The sequence below is a fragment of the Felis catus genome, chromosome B3, assembly GCF_018350175.1.
Source record: "Felis catus isolate Fca126 chromosome B3, F.catus_Fca126_mat1.0, whole genome shotgun sequence".
Lineage (NCBI taxonomy): Eukaryota > Metazoa > Chordata > Mammalia > Carnivora > Felidae > Felis > Felis catus.
The window spans coordinates 106623821-106642955 of record NC_058373.1 but is presented as its reverse complement, the minus strand read 5'-3'; the positions used below and the strand labels follow the sequence as shown (position 1 = coordinate 106642955).

At 36.5% G+C, this 19135-nt stretch overlaps 1 protein-coding gene across 10 annotated transcripts in view; it reads right to left on the bottom strand.

The window, feature by feature from the left end:
- LRRC9 (leucine rich repeat containing 9) overlaps positions 1–19135 on the bottom strand; it is a 120793-nt gene that overhangs the window by 48775 nt on the left and 52883 nt on the right. For all 10 annotated transcript variants that reach the window (XM_045059993.1, XM_019833075.3, XM_019833074.3 and 7 more), the window contains 4 exons: positions 12610–12729; positions 4127–4318; positions 2897–3022; positions 394–528 (listed from right to left, as the gene is read on the bottom strand). In XM_045059993.1, the coding sequence (XP_044915928.1) occupies positions 394–528; positions 2897–3022; positions 4127–4318; positions 12610–12729 (573 nt within the window). The remainder of the gene's footprint in view (positions 1–393; positions 529–2896; positions 3023–4126; positions 4319–12609; positions 12730–19135) is intronic.

Below are 19135 nucleotides of genomic sequence, written 5' to 3'. Positions count from 1 at the left end.
TTACCACTCATGACTTGACGTCCCTGTTTAATTTTGATTTGGCTCTTACAGTTTTCTGCTCCTTACCTATCTGTGCCCTCTTTAAGACACATGGACCAAAGCTGATTAAAAATCAAGTGAAATTGGGGCGACTGGGTGGCTCAGTTGGTTAAGCGACTGACTTCGGCTCAGGTCATGATCTTTCAGTTTGTGAGTTCGAGCCCCACGTCGGGCTCTGTGCTGACAGCTCAGAGCCTGGAGCCTACTTCAGATTCTATGTCTCCCCCTCTGTCTACCCCTGCCCTGCTCATGCTCTGTGTCTCTCTGTCTCCCAATAATAAATAAATGTTAAAAAGAATTTAAAAATCAATTGAAATTAAGCTTTTATATTAGTTAAACAGAATTAGTTTTTACCTTCAAGTACCAGTTTCCATTCACATGTAAGTGTGGTCCCAACTTTGAAATCTGTGTCAGAATTTTGGCAGAAGGCCATATACTAAGTGTCCGTGGTCTCTCCTCTTTAGTACTAGAATGCCGTAAGAGCGATAACTAATAAAATAAAAAACACATGATGAATAAAGGAAATGGAATATAGACGTTCATTTATATATAGTTAAAAGTACTTTTTCCTTGCTGAGTGGCACAATGAATAATTTTAAAATATGACATTTTCTTTGCCTTAAAATGTTCTCAATATCTAGATATATTTCACTTTTTGTTTTAGCAGACGGTTACAAAATAATAGTTATAAAAGATTGCTATAATACAAACACCCATATAATCCATTCATTAAACAAGTTTCAGAGCTAGAATATTTCTCCCACTCTGGAAGCTCCCTGTGTGCCCCATCCTAATCCTTTTCCTCTCCTTCCCCTCCAGAGCCATCACTCACCTCATGTGAATCAACTAATGCTCCACAATCTCAAATTTTGTATCTACCATTCATTTGCTTTATTTATAGGCCTATGTTTGTGCCCATAAACAATATATCATTTAATCTTACACATATTAGAACCTTCTGTAAATTGAATAATATAAATGTATTCTTCTATGGCTTACTTTTTTGCTCAACATTGTGTTCGTGACATTCATCTAGGCTGCTGCACGTAGCTGTAGTTCGTTCACATGTCATTGCTGTACAGTATTTCCTTATCGATTCTCCCATCAGTGAACATTGGGGCTGATTTCAGTTTTGCACACTGCTGTTATGAATATTCTTGACTCTTGCTGCATACATGCAAGAGTTTCTTTGGAATAAACACAACTTGCTAGGTAATAGGGTTAACTATATATTCAGCCTTACTAGATAATGCCAAATTGTTTTCCAGAGTGGTTATACCAGTGGTAACTTTTACTTCAAATTTTTGCTAAAACTTGATAGTGTCAGGCTTTAAAACTTTTGCCAATTGGTGGCTGTAAATTGTTATCTCATGCAGTTTTAATGCTCATTTCCTTGAATACTAATGTGATGGAGCATCTTTTCCTATTATTTGGCTGCTCTGATTTCCTCTCCAGCACCTTTTGCCTACTTTTCTGTTTGATTGGCAGTCTTTTTCCTGGTATATTCAGGATATGCAAGTAGCATCTTTTGTTAGTTAGACATGTTGCATGTTTCTTTTCCCAGTATGTAGCTTGTTTTTCCACTTTCTTTACGGTGTGCCCTTTAAGGAACAGGTGAATTAATTTTAAAGTAGACAAATCCAGTCTTTTATATTTATGCTCTTGGATTCTTGTGTAATGAATTCTTCCCTCATTCAAGGACATAATGATAATCTCTGCTCTTTGCTTTTTTAAAAAAAATTTTTAATGTTTTTTATTTATTTTTGAGACAGAGAGAGACAGAGCATGAACGGGCGAGGGGCAGAGAGAGAGAGGGAGACACAGAATCCGAAGCAGGCTCCAGGCTCTGAGCTGTCAGCACAGAGCCCGACACGGGACTCAAACTCACGAACCGTGAGATCATGACTTGAGCCGAAGTCGGACGCTTAACTGACTGAGCCACCCAGGCGCCCCTCTGCTCTTTGCTTTTAAAACATTTTTGATTTTGACTTTTACAGTGAAGTCTTAACGCACTTGTCCCAGTGCCTTTTATGGACTAGCTTCCTTGGTCTGTAAAGGCAGTTCTGTAATTTATCAAGTTTCCATGTATGTATGGTTCTATATTTGGTCTTTATATTCTGTGCTATTGGTCTGTCCCAACTCTACATTGTCTTAAAGGATTTTAGCAAGTTTTGATTCCTGGTAGGATAAATCCCCAACTCTTCTTCAGGAGTTAATTATATTTTTTTATCAACAAAAAAGTTTCTTCCCTTCATTTTGAGTGGATCCAAAATTAAACATTACATTAAGGAATTAATATTCAAATGCCTCAAAAGAAGTACATAGCTAGAGAACTAGGGTAAAGATGTTTAGGATTGCAGCTACTTTGGCCAAAGTACAGCATTCTTAATCTGGATAATATGGGCATTTTCTGTCCCCTGCCCAAGTTCATTAATTATGTTATATTTTGTTTTGTTTTGTTTTGTTTCAGCCAGTAATGTCAATACTACATAGGTAATTCACTAGAAGCTTTATCAAGGCCTCTAAGCTTACTTTGTCCACAGAAAGTTGCTTGTTTTCATGTAGGCTCTAGAAACGACTCTGGTGAGTTTTCAAGTTGACTAGGAAAAAATACAATTACCCAGGAGGCATTTTGGGGGTAGTGTGCAGGGATGAGAATCCATACAACCAGTTGGTATTTAAATAAGATACATTTAAACAGAAAAAAAAAGTTCAAGTGATATGGTTGTTACATATTGATTGTTTTTTTTATTAGCATGCTAAAAGAAGACACAAAATCTTAAAAACAAGCAAGGTATGGAATATATAACTTGTATATTCTAAACAGCACAAAAAATATTAAACAGTGAAACCCAACCTGAGTAATCTTTGTTCCAGTAATAAATTTCATTGCCGCTATCGTTTCTTCTTCAGAAACGAGGAGTCCATCTAAATGAGTGAGAGTCTTTAATCTGCCAATAACACTCAGCCTTAATGTGGCTGGCTTGGGAGAAATAAGAAAAGGTTAATTTTTACAAAATATTACATATGTTATGGCATGGAAGGGAGTGTGCTTTTTCTTTCCTTCCCATGTAATTCGAAATTATGCATCTCCCATTCTCTTATATATATCTAAAAATAAGGGCCTAACTTAGTTCTTCAGTAGCTGAAATTAAATTCTGTTTAAAAACTAATCTGTTTTGTTTGAAGCCAGATGACTTCTGGCTATAAACTGTTGAGAAGTGTGATGAAAAGTGCTCAGAGAACAATGGCAGTGAACTCCTGTTCTTCTAGATCAGCAGTTAGCTCCGTGTGCAAGTCTCTATAGATCTTTAGCCCTTGGCATCTAGTTTGGCAATGGGAAGATAGCTGTACACATTCTGTGTCTGCTTTGGCAAAAGAAAAATACCCTTCAATTTTCCCGAGCAAAAAAGAAATAGAACAACGTAAACATAGTAACTTGGCCAATTTAACAGAACCAATCATTAGCCTCTTTTTAAAATATTGAACCCAGTCTTATATTCATTTTTGAAAAGCAAGGAAAGGAGGATTCTTGAAATTATTGGCTTGGGGCTTATTTTAAATCCTTGGAGATACCCTTAAATATAATCATTGAATACTGAAATTTCTTAGCATGAATCTGTGTATTTTTGTGATGAGAAAAAAGTAGTGTTTAATCAAATTTCCTTTTATAGCAGAAAATAAGCCTCTATAATGCAGGTTTATCAGGGGAAGTAACAAATGTATTCCCTCCCTTAATAGTCTGTTTCTCTCACTGTATTCTATTATTCTTGGTCCCATGCTTCATTACAATAGGTTCTAGTACACTGAACTGTATAATCCCTCCCAAAGTTTGCAAATAGCAATGGCATCTAACACTCTTAAAGCCACCATACTCTCAAACTATTAGAGCTTATCAAAAAAAGCTTTCCTTATAGTAACATTTAATTCATTTGATCACTACGCTAAATTCAACTTATAAAATACTTAAAGGAATTCTAGTAAAACAAAGATAGTTTTCCCATTTCTGGCTACTGCTGAATAGTACCAAGAAAATGGCTTAGAAATAAAAATGATTCTTTGCTTTTTTATAAATACATCTGCGTACCTTTTGCCATGGATTATGCCTAATATCAAGAGTAAGAAGGCTTGCAGTGTGTTTGCATAACATATTTATTTCATCACCAGACTTTTTCAGTTGATTCCAGCTCAAGTCTAGGTGCTTGAGTTTCATCAGACCTCTGAATCCCTCCAGCGTTATCACATGGTTATGGCTTGCATCCAAATATTCAAGGTTATACTGCAACACATACAAATAGAAGTGGTGCTGAAAAGGGTCACAGTTTCTATTTACAGAGTTCTTGTCTCTATGATTCACTAAGTATTTACATGCTCTTTGGTAATTCTTACAGAAAACCTACACAGTAGATATATTGCATTATGGTATCAACATATGTATTCTCCCAAAGAGCTACAGGTCTTTTATTTTTAGCCCTCAATTCTCACTTCACCCTTCTAAGGTAGAGAGGCAGGTATTTGTTTTCCTAGGAAAGAAACTGAAGAGTAACTGACAAGATAATTTACCCCCCCAAAACAAGGAATTACACTTTTACTTTCTGGGCTGCTGGTTTATACCATTGAACCCATGGCCTGGTTAAAAAAGATTCACCTTCAGAGGTAGAAATTTCAACTCAGGTCATGATCTCACAGTTTGTGAATTTGAGCCTCGCATCAGCTCCACCCTTGGCGTGGAGACTGCTTGGGACTCTCTCTTGCTCCCTCTTTCTCTGCCCCTCCCTTGCTTGCTCTCTCTCTCTCAAAATAAATAAATAAGCTTAAAAAGAAAAAAAAAGAGCCACTGAAAACATTGTTTCAATTATATGCACACATAGTCTTACACAAAACATTGTATTACATAGAAATTTGTATCCCTTTCACATTCATGCATCATTAAATATTCTTTAAAATGGTTTTGGATAATATTCCAATATTGTACTGACTGTATAATATTCCAATAAGTGAATAATTAGGATTATTTTAAACATATTACTATGAACATTTATGTGGCTTCTAATTGTTGGCAACACTACCACAAACATCCATGATCATGAGACTTTAACTGAGACTCTCATGTTTTTTCAGAAGAGATTTTTAAAAATGTGATTCTTAGTTTGGATTTCTATATTGTTAAAATTTTTGATAAATACTGCCAAATAATATTCAAGGATGTTTGTACCAATTTTTTCTTCCAACAGTAGAATATGAGAATGTTCATTTTCTTAAATACCCACCAATTCATCTGCCTTATTGTAATTTACATTGCTTATGACCGGTGAAGTTGAACATCTTTCCATATGTTTTGTATGAGCCATTTTTAAATTTTGTTTTTGTTTCTTGTGTCTTGTCTTTAGCCATTAATCTATTCAGATATTCATCTAGTTATTTGTAAGAAGTCTTTAAGACTTCAATTTGTTACTTCTATTTGTTGCAAATAAAATTTTCTTTTAAGGTGTATACTAATTCAGACTTAGAACAAAGAAGAGATTAAGAACTTTAAGAAGATATTTTGCAACATATTTTTAAAAATAAAAAGTAATATTACTATGGATTAAAAATGAACTTGATTTCCTTAAGGACATAAAGTCCTTAGACTTAGAACAGTCTTTTTGGCTTTATAAAGATTTACTACATGGCCTGTCTTTTCCCAGTTTTCATCATAAAGTGGTAAAAACTTGTCCCAAATTCTGGCACTTACGTGCAGACTAGCATTTGGGAACCATGAATCATAAAAAGATAACTGTCTTCTTTCCTTGAAAAGGGGGATAGGATCTTCATTTTTGTAATCCCAAGATATAAAACAGATATTAAGTATTTTCAGTTTTGTAGCAGAGTTTTCTGTCTTAATAGTTCTTGTGCTTCAGTTTAAATCCTTAAATCACAGTATAGCACAGCCAATTTACAAAGATTAAAACCCTCAACACCTCCTTTAACTATTCTTAGGGATAATGGTTCATTCTCTAAATATAAATTAGCTCTCTCTAGACATCAAGAACACTTTAACAATAAGTTTTTCATTGGAAGAGATAAGACAGAAGTATTATTTCAATAAAAAATTAGGCACATAATCCAGACTAAGATTGTAAAGAGCCATATATAGATATAGATTTATAATATATATATATATATATATATATATATATATATATATATATTTGTCTTTCCCTGGCCTACTCTGACTATGGTGGAGCTATTTTCAGAGAAACAAATCTGTTCTTATTGCTTTCTTTCAGATACTCTTTTCCTGATAGTTCAGGTGAGCGAATGACAAACATGCAGCCTAGGACTTTTTAATTTATTGTATGGATGTCTTGTTTAGACTTTTAAAAACGCTATAAAAACCATAGAGTATATGTATGTTTTCATCATTAACGAAGCCAAGTCTTCCATTATATAAACAGTGTTAGGTTGGGTATTTTCATTTACAAGGCAAGGCCAGGATGATGAACACTTAAGAATAATATATTTTCTGCAACCTAGTAGAAGCAACTTGTAGCATGCAAGGCAGGTATGGAAACTCTCTATGTTAGAGACATGCTTAAGGAAAATTAGAGTAAAAATGAGATCTCCAAGGTAAATAAAAAAAAAACTTAGAAGACAATAAGAATGAATGTGAGGGGTGCCTGGGTGGCTCAGTCAGTTGAGTGTCTGACTTCGGCTCAGGTCATGATCTTGCAGTTTGTGAGTTCGAGCCCCATGTTGGGCTCTGTGCTGAGAGCTTAGAGACTGGAGCCTGTTTTGGATTCTGTGTCTCCCTCTCTCTGCCCCTCCCCCACTTATGCTTTGCCTCTCTCAAGAATAAATAAACATTAAAAAAATTAAAATAATTCAAAGAATGAAGGTGAGTGATTAAACTAGATCATAACCTTTTGTAATGCCAAGATAAACATAATTCATATTAAACACACATACAAAACTCATTACTGGAGAATAAAGAGGTGGAGGCAGCATAAGTTTTCAAACTCTCTGAATCCCCACACAAAAACAGAATAAATAAATAACCCAAATTCCATGGACAACGTTTATAACAAAGTTACATGACAAGGTAGCCCAATAAGACCCCAAAGAAGTCGTAGGAATAAACCACCAACAACCACAAGCCCTATGGGGTATCCATGCCTATGTGAGAGGAAGCAGGAACCATCAGGCAGCATCTGATGGACCTGAGAACAAGACAGACCCCAAAAGGCTGCCAATGTTTACTGGAAAGTATGGGAGCCAACCTGAGTACAACTGGGAGAAGTTCTGCCCTCTTCATTACTGAGTGCATGCATGGGACCCACAGGAGAAAGGTCTGAAGCAGCTGGGGCAGTCCAGCACTTATGGATCTTAAAACTCCCCTAGAAGGCCCCCTTCTAGAACAAAATCCTTCTCAAAGAAGAAACTCAAAATTTAAACAGGATAAGGACAAAAAACGCAAATAAACGATAAAGTTCAGAGCAAAGTGGAGGAAGAGAGTACAGTCGGGAAATGTCAGAAAGTAAGCGCTATAATTTTTTTTTTAATTTTTTTTTCAACGTTTATTTATTTTTGGGACAGAGAGAGACAGAGCATGAACGGGGGAGGGGCAGAGAGAGAGAGGGAGACACAGAATCGGAGACAGGCTCCAGGCTCTGAGCCATCAGCCCAGAGCCCGACGCGGGGCTCGAACTCCCGGACCGCGAGATCGTGACCTGGCTGAAGTCGGACGCTTAACCGACTGCGCCACCCAGGCGCCCCTATAATTTTTTTTTAAAGCAAAAATAAACAAAGAGGAGGGAGATCTGTGAAGGTAGGAAAGCTTTCCCTAACTCCACTTCGTTTTAGAAGTTAAGAAAAAATAATTTCATTAAAAAATGAGCAGCAGAAAAGTATTGAGATGAAATCCCAAAGTTAGGAGAGCAGGAGGGAGAAGGAGAGGGGTGGGGGTGCAGAAAGGAGAGAGAGACATTGCTGTTGGCAATAAAAGAACACCAGAAAGATATGCTCAGAACTTATCATGACTATTAACTTACTATTTTAAAACAAGCAAAAAGATGTTAAGAATGATACAAGATAAAAAATAACAATATAAATATGGATTAGAAAAACTCAGTAGTAAGGTGAAAGAACCCATAAAATAATTTGAAATAAAAGAAGAACATTTCAGAAACAAATAGTCAAACACAAAAGCAAGTAAACAATAGGTAATGCTTTAAGAGAAACAGAAGGTAAAAAAAAAATTGTAAAATCAAATCGACTTAAAATTTTAAATTAAGAAATAGAAAGGACACAAGAGAAAGTGACAAATAGTGAAGACAGGTAAAGATTCCACATGTGGATAATGTGCATCCCTGAAGAAGAAAACTGAAGCAAGGAAACAAAAAAAAAGAGGCTTAAAACTTTCAATTTAAAAAAAAGGAAAGAAAAAATGATTTTAATCTGTATTTTGGAAGAGCATACTGTGAAACTGAAATACTGGCCCAGGCGACCAATACCAAGACATATTCTAGTAAAATTACTAAACTTAAAAAAAAAAAAAAACTTAAAAAGTTCTTTGGCCATCCAGAAGAAAAAAGCATGTGACTTATGAGGGAAAAATTGTACACTGTCATCAGACTTTTCTACAGCAACAGTTTATGTCAGAAGAAACAAGTAACATTTAAGATGCCCAAGGAAATAAATTGTGAGCCAAGGATTTTATATCTAGCAAAACTGCCTTGCATGTGTAGAGGATATAGAAAAACTATTATCTACATGCAGTAGTGGAAGGGATATTGTCCCCATAAGCCCTTCCTGAGGAATCTATAATAGAATATTTTTCAGACCATCAAAATGTTTAGAGAGATACCAACCTAAGGACTAGTGACAAGAATTAAATATACAGTTACCAAACAACTAAAAGGGAGAGTGTACAAAGTGCAAGGCTACATGTTCTGACAAAGTATATACAGAATGATCATTTTGATTCATTTTTAAAATGAAAAATGGAACGAACATATACAAAATAAAAAAATCTTTCCAGTAATCATATTGATGAGAGTATCAGGGCTGTTATTCTGAGACTGTTGTGTGTGTAATAAGGGATAAAACAATGAGCAGTTATTAAATAGTCCACTGCTATCAATTTGTACCCTTGAAACTGAGGATTATTGGTGTGAGAGAAAGAAAGATATTGATGTAAGTAACAGAGAAGAGGTTAAGCTAAAAGATTTTCAGTATTGAATCTGAATTGGAAATACCAATATAAATACATGAGGTTAGTTTTAGTTATACATACATATATAGTCACACACACACACGCATGCACACACACACACACACACACACACACACACACACACACACCTTCCCCATAATAAGTTCTGTCCGATGGAAAGACCTAGAAACAATGACCAACTCAGACTGTGGTCCTGAAATACCACTTTTCTCTAAAAGAAACTAGGGCTCCTTGAAGAAATGGCTGATCCCATGTCTACAAAAGAAAATACAGAAAATGGACATGGAACATCTTTTATGCCAGGTGGCAAAAAGCTATCAGAGACCACTACGATCATGGCAAAAGAAGCTAACTTTAAGATGATTCCATTGGTTAAGACGATACAATTTGAGCTTCAATCATGATAATAATTGAATGGATGGACTCTCATCAAATGTGTTTAAGACCCTGCATTCCTAATGATATTAAAACAAAAAAGGAATTGCTTATCTTTGGGAGATCACAAAGAACCATTCATTATCTTCAAAATTGGTAAATAAAGGCAAATAAACACCTATTCTGCATTTTCTACATGAGTGGTACCACTGGGTAACCAAATCACAGAAAAGGGGAAATGTCTTTAGTAAAAATAGTCTAATAAATGAAAAAGAAATGATAGAATAGAAATATTGCCATTTTGTAATCACTGATGAGTTAATGGATATAGACATTAATAATGCTACCAGCATGAGAAAAGTGAGTCAACCACACATTATCTGATTCTTACAGTCTTACCAGAGGAATGGGACCTGAGTCTGATCCAATTTCTGGATTTAGTTGCCAAATTATAGAAAATACTGAGGGTGGGGGCTGTGTAGGATTGTATCATAAGCAAATCAACAGGGTCCAAATTGTGGGACACTCTTAGGATTGGAAGGTCAAAGCATTTCTACAGATAAACTATGGGGAGTGGAAGGGGAAAGAAGGAATTATAAGAGAAACCTATAAATTAGAAGAGACTTAAACAATTTTTAGAATGGCAAAGCCAAACTATTGTACTAGGTAGGGATGCACATTTGGGTGATGAAACTATGGGGGAAAATGCAGGGAGAGGATTACTGGAGAGGTCAAGATAATGATTTCTTGAAGGGATGGGGCATATATAGACGGGGCTTATGTTGTAGTTTACAAAGTTCTATTCCTTGACCTGGGCGCTATTTACAAGCACATTCACCTTATAATAATTTACTAAGCCATGTTCTTGAAGTATGTAGTTTTCTGTATCTGTTTTTTTAAATTATTATTTATTTTGAGAGAGAGAGAGAGAGAGAGAGAGCGAGAGAGCAGGTATGTGGAGGAGAGACAGAGAGAGAGGGAGAAAGACAATCCCAAGCAGACTCCACACTGTCAGCATGGAGCCCGATGCAGGGCTCAAACCCATGAACCGTGAGATCATGACCTGAGCTGAAATCAAGAGTCGGATGCTTAACCAACCAAGCCACCCACGCACCCCTGTATCTGTTTTATTTTACAATAAAAAGGTGAAAAAAATACACACAGATTATTTCCTCCCTCTGATCACCCCTAACATTCCTGTAGTCATTTTTCAAGACATAGTTATATATCAGATACTTGATGTATCTGATCTATCTAGATCTATCTATCTACCTTTGCTAATCTTAAAATTTGAAAACACCACTTAGCCATATTTGTCCAGTTCTCTTATCTGTAAAATGTCCACAGTAATATTAATCTAATAAGTAGGCTGTGAAGCTATGATGTTGAAAGAAAATTTTCCGTTTAAGGAGAACAACAAAACTGTACTACAAAATACATGCTGGGAAGCTGGCTAAGCTCACTCACTATCTAAGTGCCTTGCATGACTTAAGAGTTTACTCATCAAATTTTGTGCCTAAGCAAAATAATTATGGCTGTCATAACCTCTGGAACCATTGGCAAATCATCAGAAAAAAAGTTAAATAAAACATGCCAACCATTTACATATAGTCTTGGGACCTCTGTTAAACTACCTTCTTTTTTTTCTTAATGTTTATTTTTGAGAGAGAGAGGCAGAGAGGAAACGTGAGGTGGAGAGGGGCAGAGAGACAGGGAGACAGAATCTGAAGCAGGCTCCAGGCTTCGAGCTGTCAGCACAGAGTCCGACCAGGGTTCAAACTCGAGAGCCACAAGACCATGACCTGAGCCTAAGTCGGATGCTTAACTGACTGAGCCATGCAAGCACCCCACACTGTCTTCTTTACTTAGCTGTATATCGAACCCAAACTATCAGGGATTCTATTAAAAAGGACCTCGGCGGGGCGCCTGGGTGGCGCAGTCGGTTAAGCGTCCGACTTCAGCCAGGTCACGATCTCGCGGTCCGTGAGTTCGAGCCCCGCGTCGGGCTCTGGGCTGATGGCTCGGAGCCTGGAGCCTGTTTCCGATTCTGTGTCTCCCGCTCTCTCTGCCCCTCCCCCGTTCATGCTCTGTCTCTCTCTGTCCCCAAAATAAATAAACGTTGAAAAAAAAATTAAAAAAAAAAAAAAAGGACCTCGGCTTACCAAAAGAAACAAGGAAGGGGGCTTAATACTAAAACTTAAGGTCAGTTAGCAAAGTAACAGTTCCGACCAGAGTGGGAGAAGCAGCAACGCAAGGGCTTTGATATGGTTGAAAGCAGCAGGTAGGGAATGAAGAGCTGAGGATGATGATATGTTCTGAAACAGTATGTCAGTGACCTGGGACCCATGGAAACGGGATGCTGGGTTGGAGTTCTGGAGCCACATATGTAATTATTTTTGTTATATGATACATAACAAAGAAGACAAAAGCCAGATAAGATGCTTAGCTATGTGTACATGTGCGTTACTGTATTTGTCCTATTATCTATGAGAGGGCGAACGCAAGTTCAACAAGGTCCGTGCGGGTGACATTCAGGTAGAAAGAACAGGCAGAAGGAAAAGAGAAATAACAACAAGAACAATGAACAAATGGGAAGAATTGACAGCCTTCAATATGAAGTAGTAAACTAGAGAATGACGAAATAAGGACTCAGGAGCAGAAAAATAAGAATGAGAAAACAATGGAAATGACAATTTCCAAAAGACATTTTAAAAACAAATCTGGGGTAGTTTTAATAAATTTATTTTCAAGTAGCTAGAAATCAGATATGACCACAGGCGTATAATTGGTTTTCCAAATGGAATCTGAGTCCAAGACCTATTTTAGACAAAGTAACATATCATAATGTATGTATGTTTGTTCCCAATTTGAGCTGTATAATACTGAATATGGTATATTTGAGGTCATAATTACAAAAATAATTTATCTATTAAATTAATAATTTTATTTTACTTAAATAGTTTCAAAAGGACAGTTCTTACCAAGTGGTATACATCATCTAAACAGGTAAATTCATTAAAGCTGATACTAAGTTTTCGAAGTCCTGTTAACTTGGAGAGATCTCTCAATTTACTCAAGCTGTTTCCATGTAGATTCAGACTCTGAAATAAATTGAAATATAAATAAAAAAATAAGACAGATTACATTCTATATCATAGTTTTTTAACATTGAGAGAGAGCCAATAAGAAATATATCTAATGTATGATTTTAAAAGTATAGTTTATAATAGCATCACTGGGCCCTGTTCTTGATTAATTTGATTTTCCACTTGAGTCTAAAAACAATTTCTTTTTGAAAGAGGGCAAGAGCGTATGTGTGCACAAGTGGGGGGAGGGGGAGAGGGAGAGGGAGAGAGAGACTCTTAAGTAGGCTCCATGCCCAGCACGGAGCCCAACTCAGGGCTCAGTCTCACGACTATGAAATCACGACATGAGCTGAAATCAAGAAGAGTCAGACACTTAACTGACTTAAAAATTCTTTTTAGAAAATAGGGGCGCCTGGGTGGCGCAGTTGGTTAAGCGTCCGACTTCAGCCAGGTCACGATCTCGCGGTCCGGGAGTTCGAGCCCCGCGTCGGGCTCTGGGCTGACGGCTCAGAGCCTGGAGCCTGCTTCCCATTCTGTGTCCCCCTCTCTCTCTGCCCCTCCCCCGTTCATGCTCTGTCTCTCTCTGTCCCAAAAATAAATAAACGTTGAAAAAAAAAATTTAAAAAAGAAAATAGCTAAATACATTGTTAAGACATTTATTAAGGCACATCTATTTCTCACGCTAGCCAGTGAACGATATAGGCCCTAAAGACTTTGGGTATTGGCTAGGATACCTCATAAGAGAGAAGATGGCAAGGATACACCTTGATTGGACAAAACTGTATGAAGGCACAGGACTAAGGAGGAAAGGCTGAGGATGCTAAAGTAGGAGGACAGACACTCAAAGAAGGAGGTAGGAAAGTGTTTCCATATCAGAATTTGGCCTAGACTTTTCCTGTCCATTTGATCCCGGGCTAAACAAAAATGAGTGCTATTACAGTTTTTTTTTTTTAATATTTAGAGGATACCCTGATGTCTATATATTTTTCCGTCTTTACACTACACCATTGTGAAAGGTATCAAGTGAAGATTATGTTTATACATAGTCTACAGAATAAGCAGTGGCACAGGAAAAATGTTTTAATATAATTTAATATAAAAATGTTTTCATCTAATTAAAAATGTTTTAATATTCACAACAAATTGGTATTATGATAAAATCAAGCATCTACTTCCCAACTCTCTTCACTCACCACCACCATCTTATGCCCTATTATACTGTGGATATAACCAAATTCTTGGCAGGGAGAAACGTCTAAATGTCAAATAGTTGTCAAAATTTAGTTAAAATTGTTAAGAAGGGTCAATTTATGCAGAGTAGTTTATTCTACAGGTCACATTTTGGTATCTACAGATACCTTACACTTAACATGTCCAAACTGAATCCATCATTTTCCATACATATCTGCCTGGTAGTCTATTTTTTCAATCCTGATTAAGAGTTTGACTATCCAACAGTTATTGTTGACCACCCCGTTTTCCTCTTTTCCATATGCATTTGATTCTAGAAATGTTTCTCAAACCAACCATTCCATACCATTACTACTAAAAGTGTCTTAGTTCAGACTATTATTGTCCTTTGGACTACTACAATAGTATCCACTGGCTATCCATACCATCAGTCTGTCTTTAGTTAAATCTAACCACAAGTTGCCAAAGTTAGGGTCTTTACAAACACGGGGCCCGTTCCTTAAAGATAAACTAAAATTTTAAAATTTGCCTTTGCAAATCCATCCTATTGTGGCTATAACCTCCAACCTACACATTTACCTTCTACTATTACACACCTTATGTTCATAGTCACCCTATGTTCCCTAATAACACTAGGATCTTTCAAAACCATGTGCTTCTAGGTAGAGAATTTCCTCTGCCTGGAAGACATAAACAACTGAATTTCTCATATCTTTCAAAAATCAACACAAAACTTATCTTCTCTCTATGGAACTCTCCCAGCAACTCCAAACTTCCTATATTTGTATACATATCTGTCTCCTCTGCTAAAATGATGTCCTTGAGATAGGGAAAATAACTCATTGAGCCCCCAATGCTTAACTCATTGCCTAAAACATAGCAAATGCTCAGTAAATGCTAGATGAATAAATCAGTGCAAAAGCCAGACATACAAGCCAGACATACAACTAATAACTATATTCTTTTTTATTCAGGTATAATTAGCATACAGTGTTATATTAGTTTCAGGTGTATAAGATAGGGATTCACCAATTTATACATTTCTCAGTGCTCATCACAATAAGTGTACTCTTAATCCCCTTCACCTATTTCACTCATTCCCTCCCATCTCCCACCTTTATTTCTATATATTTTATTTATTTTTAGGTGTCCTAAAAACTCAATCTAGAGGGGAAGACTGAAAAGAAAATAAGAGGTGTGTGTGTGTGTACCCTCGGTTTCTCTTATAGTATTGGCACAAAGGAAGGAGAATAAAGGGTGTGATGTCTAAACATTCTTGTTGTAGTATCCATTATTTTTACTAGAAGCCCTAAAAGGTTTTTCTGGCTTTTAGGCAGTATATGCAAATTTAGGATGAGAGGTTCTTCCATTCTTATGTTATGGGTATTGATCAAATTAAGGCAGTCAGGTGGAAGTCACGAGCAAGCCAGGTATTCTGAAGTCTTATTCTCCTCCTCACTGTTTTTTATCTTACAAACCAAAGATAATTAAAGAAGGCCTACCTTTTTTTTAAAACTATTGCTGTTTTTTTTTAACGTTTATTTAATCCCTTTAAATCTATAGAAATGTATGTTGTGGAAGCTCAATCCAATCAAACTCATGCATTTAAACTTTTCATTACTAAAGGTTCATTATTAAAAAATTTATTACTCAATTATGAACTCTTTACCTTATAAGGCAGAAACAATAATTTCTCCATGTCAACTCAAAGAATGTTCTTATAATCGCTATACTGCACATTTATGATGCAGATGGTGGTACTGCCATCATGTCATGAAGCTTTCCTTCCTCCCTAATAATAACTGGTTAAGGTCAAACTTAATCTCCTAGACTTGAAGATTTGGTGGATGGTGACGACATAGTTGGACCAAAGCAACCCCTTGAAAAAAGATGTTTTCTAAATATTTTCAGAAGCAGACTCAAAACTATTGACCACACTTCTTATTTTCAAAAATATTTTGGGGGCCCCTGGGTGGCTCAGTCAATTAAGCATCTGACTCTTGATTTCAGCTCAGGTCATGATCTCATGGTTCATGGGATTGATCCCTGCATCGGGCACTGCACTGACATCACTGAGCCTGCTTGGGATTCTCTCTCCCCTGCAACTCCCTGCCCCTGCACTATTCACTCACTCTCTGTCTCTGTCTCTGTCTCTGTCTCTGTCTCTGTCTCTCTCTCTCAGTCAAAAATAAAGTAAATAGGGGTGCCTGGGTGACTCAGTCTGTTAAATGTCTGACTTTGGCTTAGGTCATGATCTCACAGTTTGTAGGTTTGAGCCCCGCGGCAGGCTCTGTGCTGACAGCTGGAGCCTAGAGCCTACTTTGGATTCTGTGCCTCCCTCTCTCTCTCTCTCTCTCTCTCTCTCTCTGCCCCTCCCCTGCTAGTGTTCTGTCTCTCTCTGTCTCTCAAAAATAAATAAACATTAAGATAAAAAATAAAATAAAGCAACATTAAAAATTTTTTAAACATTTTTTCATTCTCTTTTTGTTTTATATAGTCACTTGAAAAAAATTGTCTTCATAAACAAGTGATCTAGAAATGTCACATTGGAACAATGTAATTGACTTTCAAGATAAAAATAATTTCTGAATATTTATCTGTATCTCAGCTTTCAGGGCACACATAGAAAGATAATGTCATGTGAGAATAACTTGTCTTCTCAAGTATCAATCAGATACTTGTCTTCTCAGTGTATCAGATATTAATTTGCTTGCTACTTCTGCAGTTCAAGCAAACCCACTTTGTAAGAACCATTTGCTGTAAAGATATTGTTTTTATTTTATTTTATTTATTTTATTTTATTTTTTAAAGTTTATTTATTTATTTTGAGATAGAGAGGGAGAACCAGCAGGGAAGGGGCAGAGAGAGTGGGGGACAGAGGATCCAAAGCAGCATCCATCCTTTCCTCAAGACACCACTATTTTCAGCTTTTAGAAAACTATCACAATATTCTTATTTTATTAGCACAAGAAATTCTATGAACAGTTGTCAGAAAATTGTAGTAAATATACTACTATAGATTTAAAGTGTACCCCTTGGATTTGGCCCTCTTGTGCAATGCACACTGAACCATCTTATATTGCTGCCCTGGTGCTGGGGATATACATATCGAAGAATAGTCACAGCCTCAGCCACTGTGGAATTTACAGTCTCGGAAGGACACAGAGCATATAACAAAGGAATCTGATGCAGACTCAGAGGTAAGAGAAAACTTTGCTTTAGTATAGATCTAAAAGATGTGTGGGAATTAACTAGGAGAAGGGGGTCAGGGGAGAACATTCCATGCAGAGGACTAGAAAGTGCAGAGGATCTGTGTTGGATGCAAGCAGAATGCATTTAAGAAACAGAAAGGAGGCTGAGCATGGAGAACTAAAGAGAGGGTAATATTGAAAGAGTCTGGAAAGGTAGGCTAGGATCCAGGCCGTTCAGAATCTTCTAGGCCATATTAAGGACTTTGGTTTCACTTTTAAAACAATGGAAAATCATTTGAAGATTTCAAGGAAGAGTGGTAAGGGGTAACAAAGATATGAGCAAATTTGTATCTTGAAAAGATCGCTCTAGCTTCAACATGCAGAATAAATTGGGGGCTCAAAGTGAAAGCAGGACAAAGCCTCTATTGTACAGCTCTAGGTGGTACCCTCTAACCCCCATATTGAGTTATATTCAGTTATGAATGGCACCCAAAGAACACATTAATAGAATATAATGTGAATTGCACTTCCTGGAGTTGTGCAATGTTGAATGACAGAGTATTAGAAGGCTACGGCAATAGTCTAGGTCAGAGATAATGGTAGTTTGCATAGAATGGTAGCAGTTTGGAGTGGACAGACCTGAAAGTCAAGGTGTGGAGGTAGACTTCATATCTCAGTAGAGTTGCCTCTGTGTATAGTAAGTTGCTTCAACATAGATCAATGGAAAAGAATAGAAAACCCAGAAATGGACCCACAACTATATGGTCAACTAATCTTCGACAAAGCAGGAAAGAATATCTGATGGAAAAAAGATAGTCTCAACAAATGGTGTTGGGAAAACTGGACAGCAACATGCAAAAAACTGAAACTGGACCACTTTCTTACACCATACACAAAAATAAATTCAAAATGGATGAAACACCTAAATGTGAAAATCCTAGAGGAGAACACAGGCATCAACCTCTTTGACATTGGCTGTAGCAACTTCTTACTAGGCATGTCTCCAGAGGCAAGAAAACAAAAGCAAAAACGAACATTGGGACTTCATTAAGATAAAAAGCTTTTGCATAGCAAAGGAAATAATCAAAACGAAATCAGAACGAAAAAAGCAACCTTTAGAATGGGAGAAGATATTTGCAAATGATATATCTGATAAAGGATAAGTATCCAAAATCTATAAAGAATTTATAAAGTTCAACACTCAAAAAACAAACAATTCAGTTAAGAAATGGGCAAAAGACATGAATAGACATTTTTCTAAAGAAGACATCCAGATAAGTAACAGACACATGAAAAAATGCTCAACATCACTCATCATCAGGGAAATAAAAATCAAAAGTACAATGAGGTATCATCTCACACTTATGAGAACGGCTAAAATTAACAACTCAGGGAACAACAGATGTCGGCAAGGATGTGGACAAAGGGGAATCCTCTTACACTGTTGGTGAGAATGCAAACTGGTGCAGCCACTCTGGAAAACAGTATGGAGGCTCCTCAAAAAGATAAAAATAGAACTACCCTACAAGCCAGCAATTGCACTACTAGGTATTTACCCAAAGGATAAAAAAATATTGATTTGAAGGGACATATACATCTTGATGTTTACAGTAGCATTATTAACAATAGCCAAATTATGGAAAGAGCCCAAATGTCCACTGACTGATGAATGGATAAAGAAGAGGTAGTGTGTGTGTGTGTGTGTGTGTGTGTGTGTGTGTACATAATTCCATTATATATGGTGGTATATATATATGCCATTTTATATCTATATATACATATTAGATTAGATATATCTATAGATATTAGAATATCTATAGATATAGATATTCCATTATCTATCTATATATTCTATTATATATCTCTATATAATGGAATATTACTCAGCCCTCAAAAAGAATGAAATCTTGCCATTTGCAATGATGTGGTTGGAGCTAGAGTGTATTATGCTAAGCAAAATAAATCAGAGAAAGACAAATAACATGATTTCACTCATATGTGGAACTTAACAAAACAGATGAACATACAGGGAAAAAGAG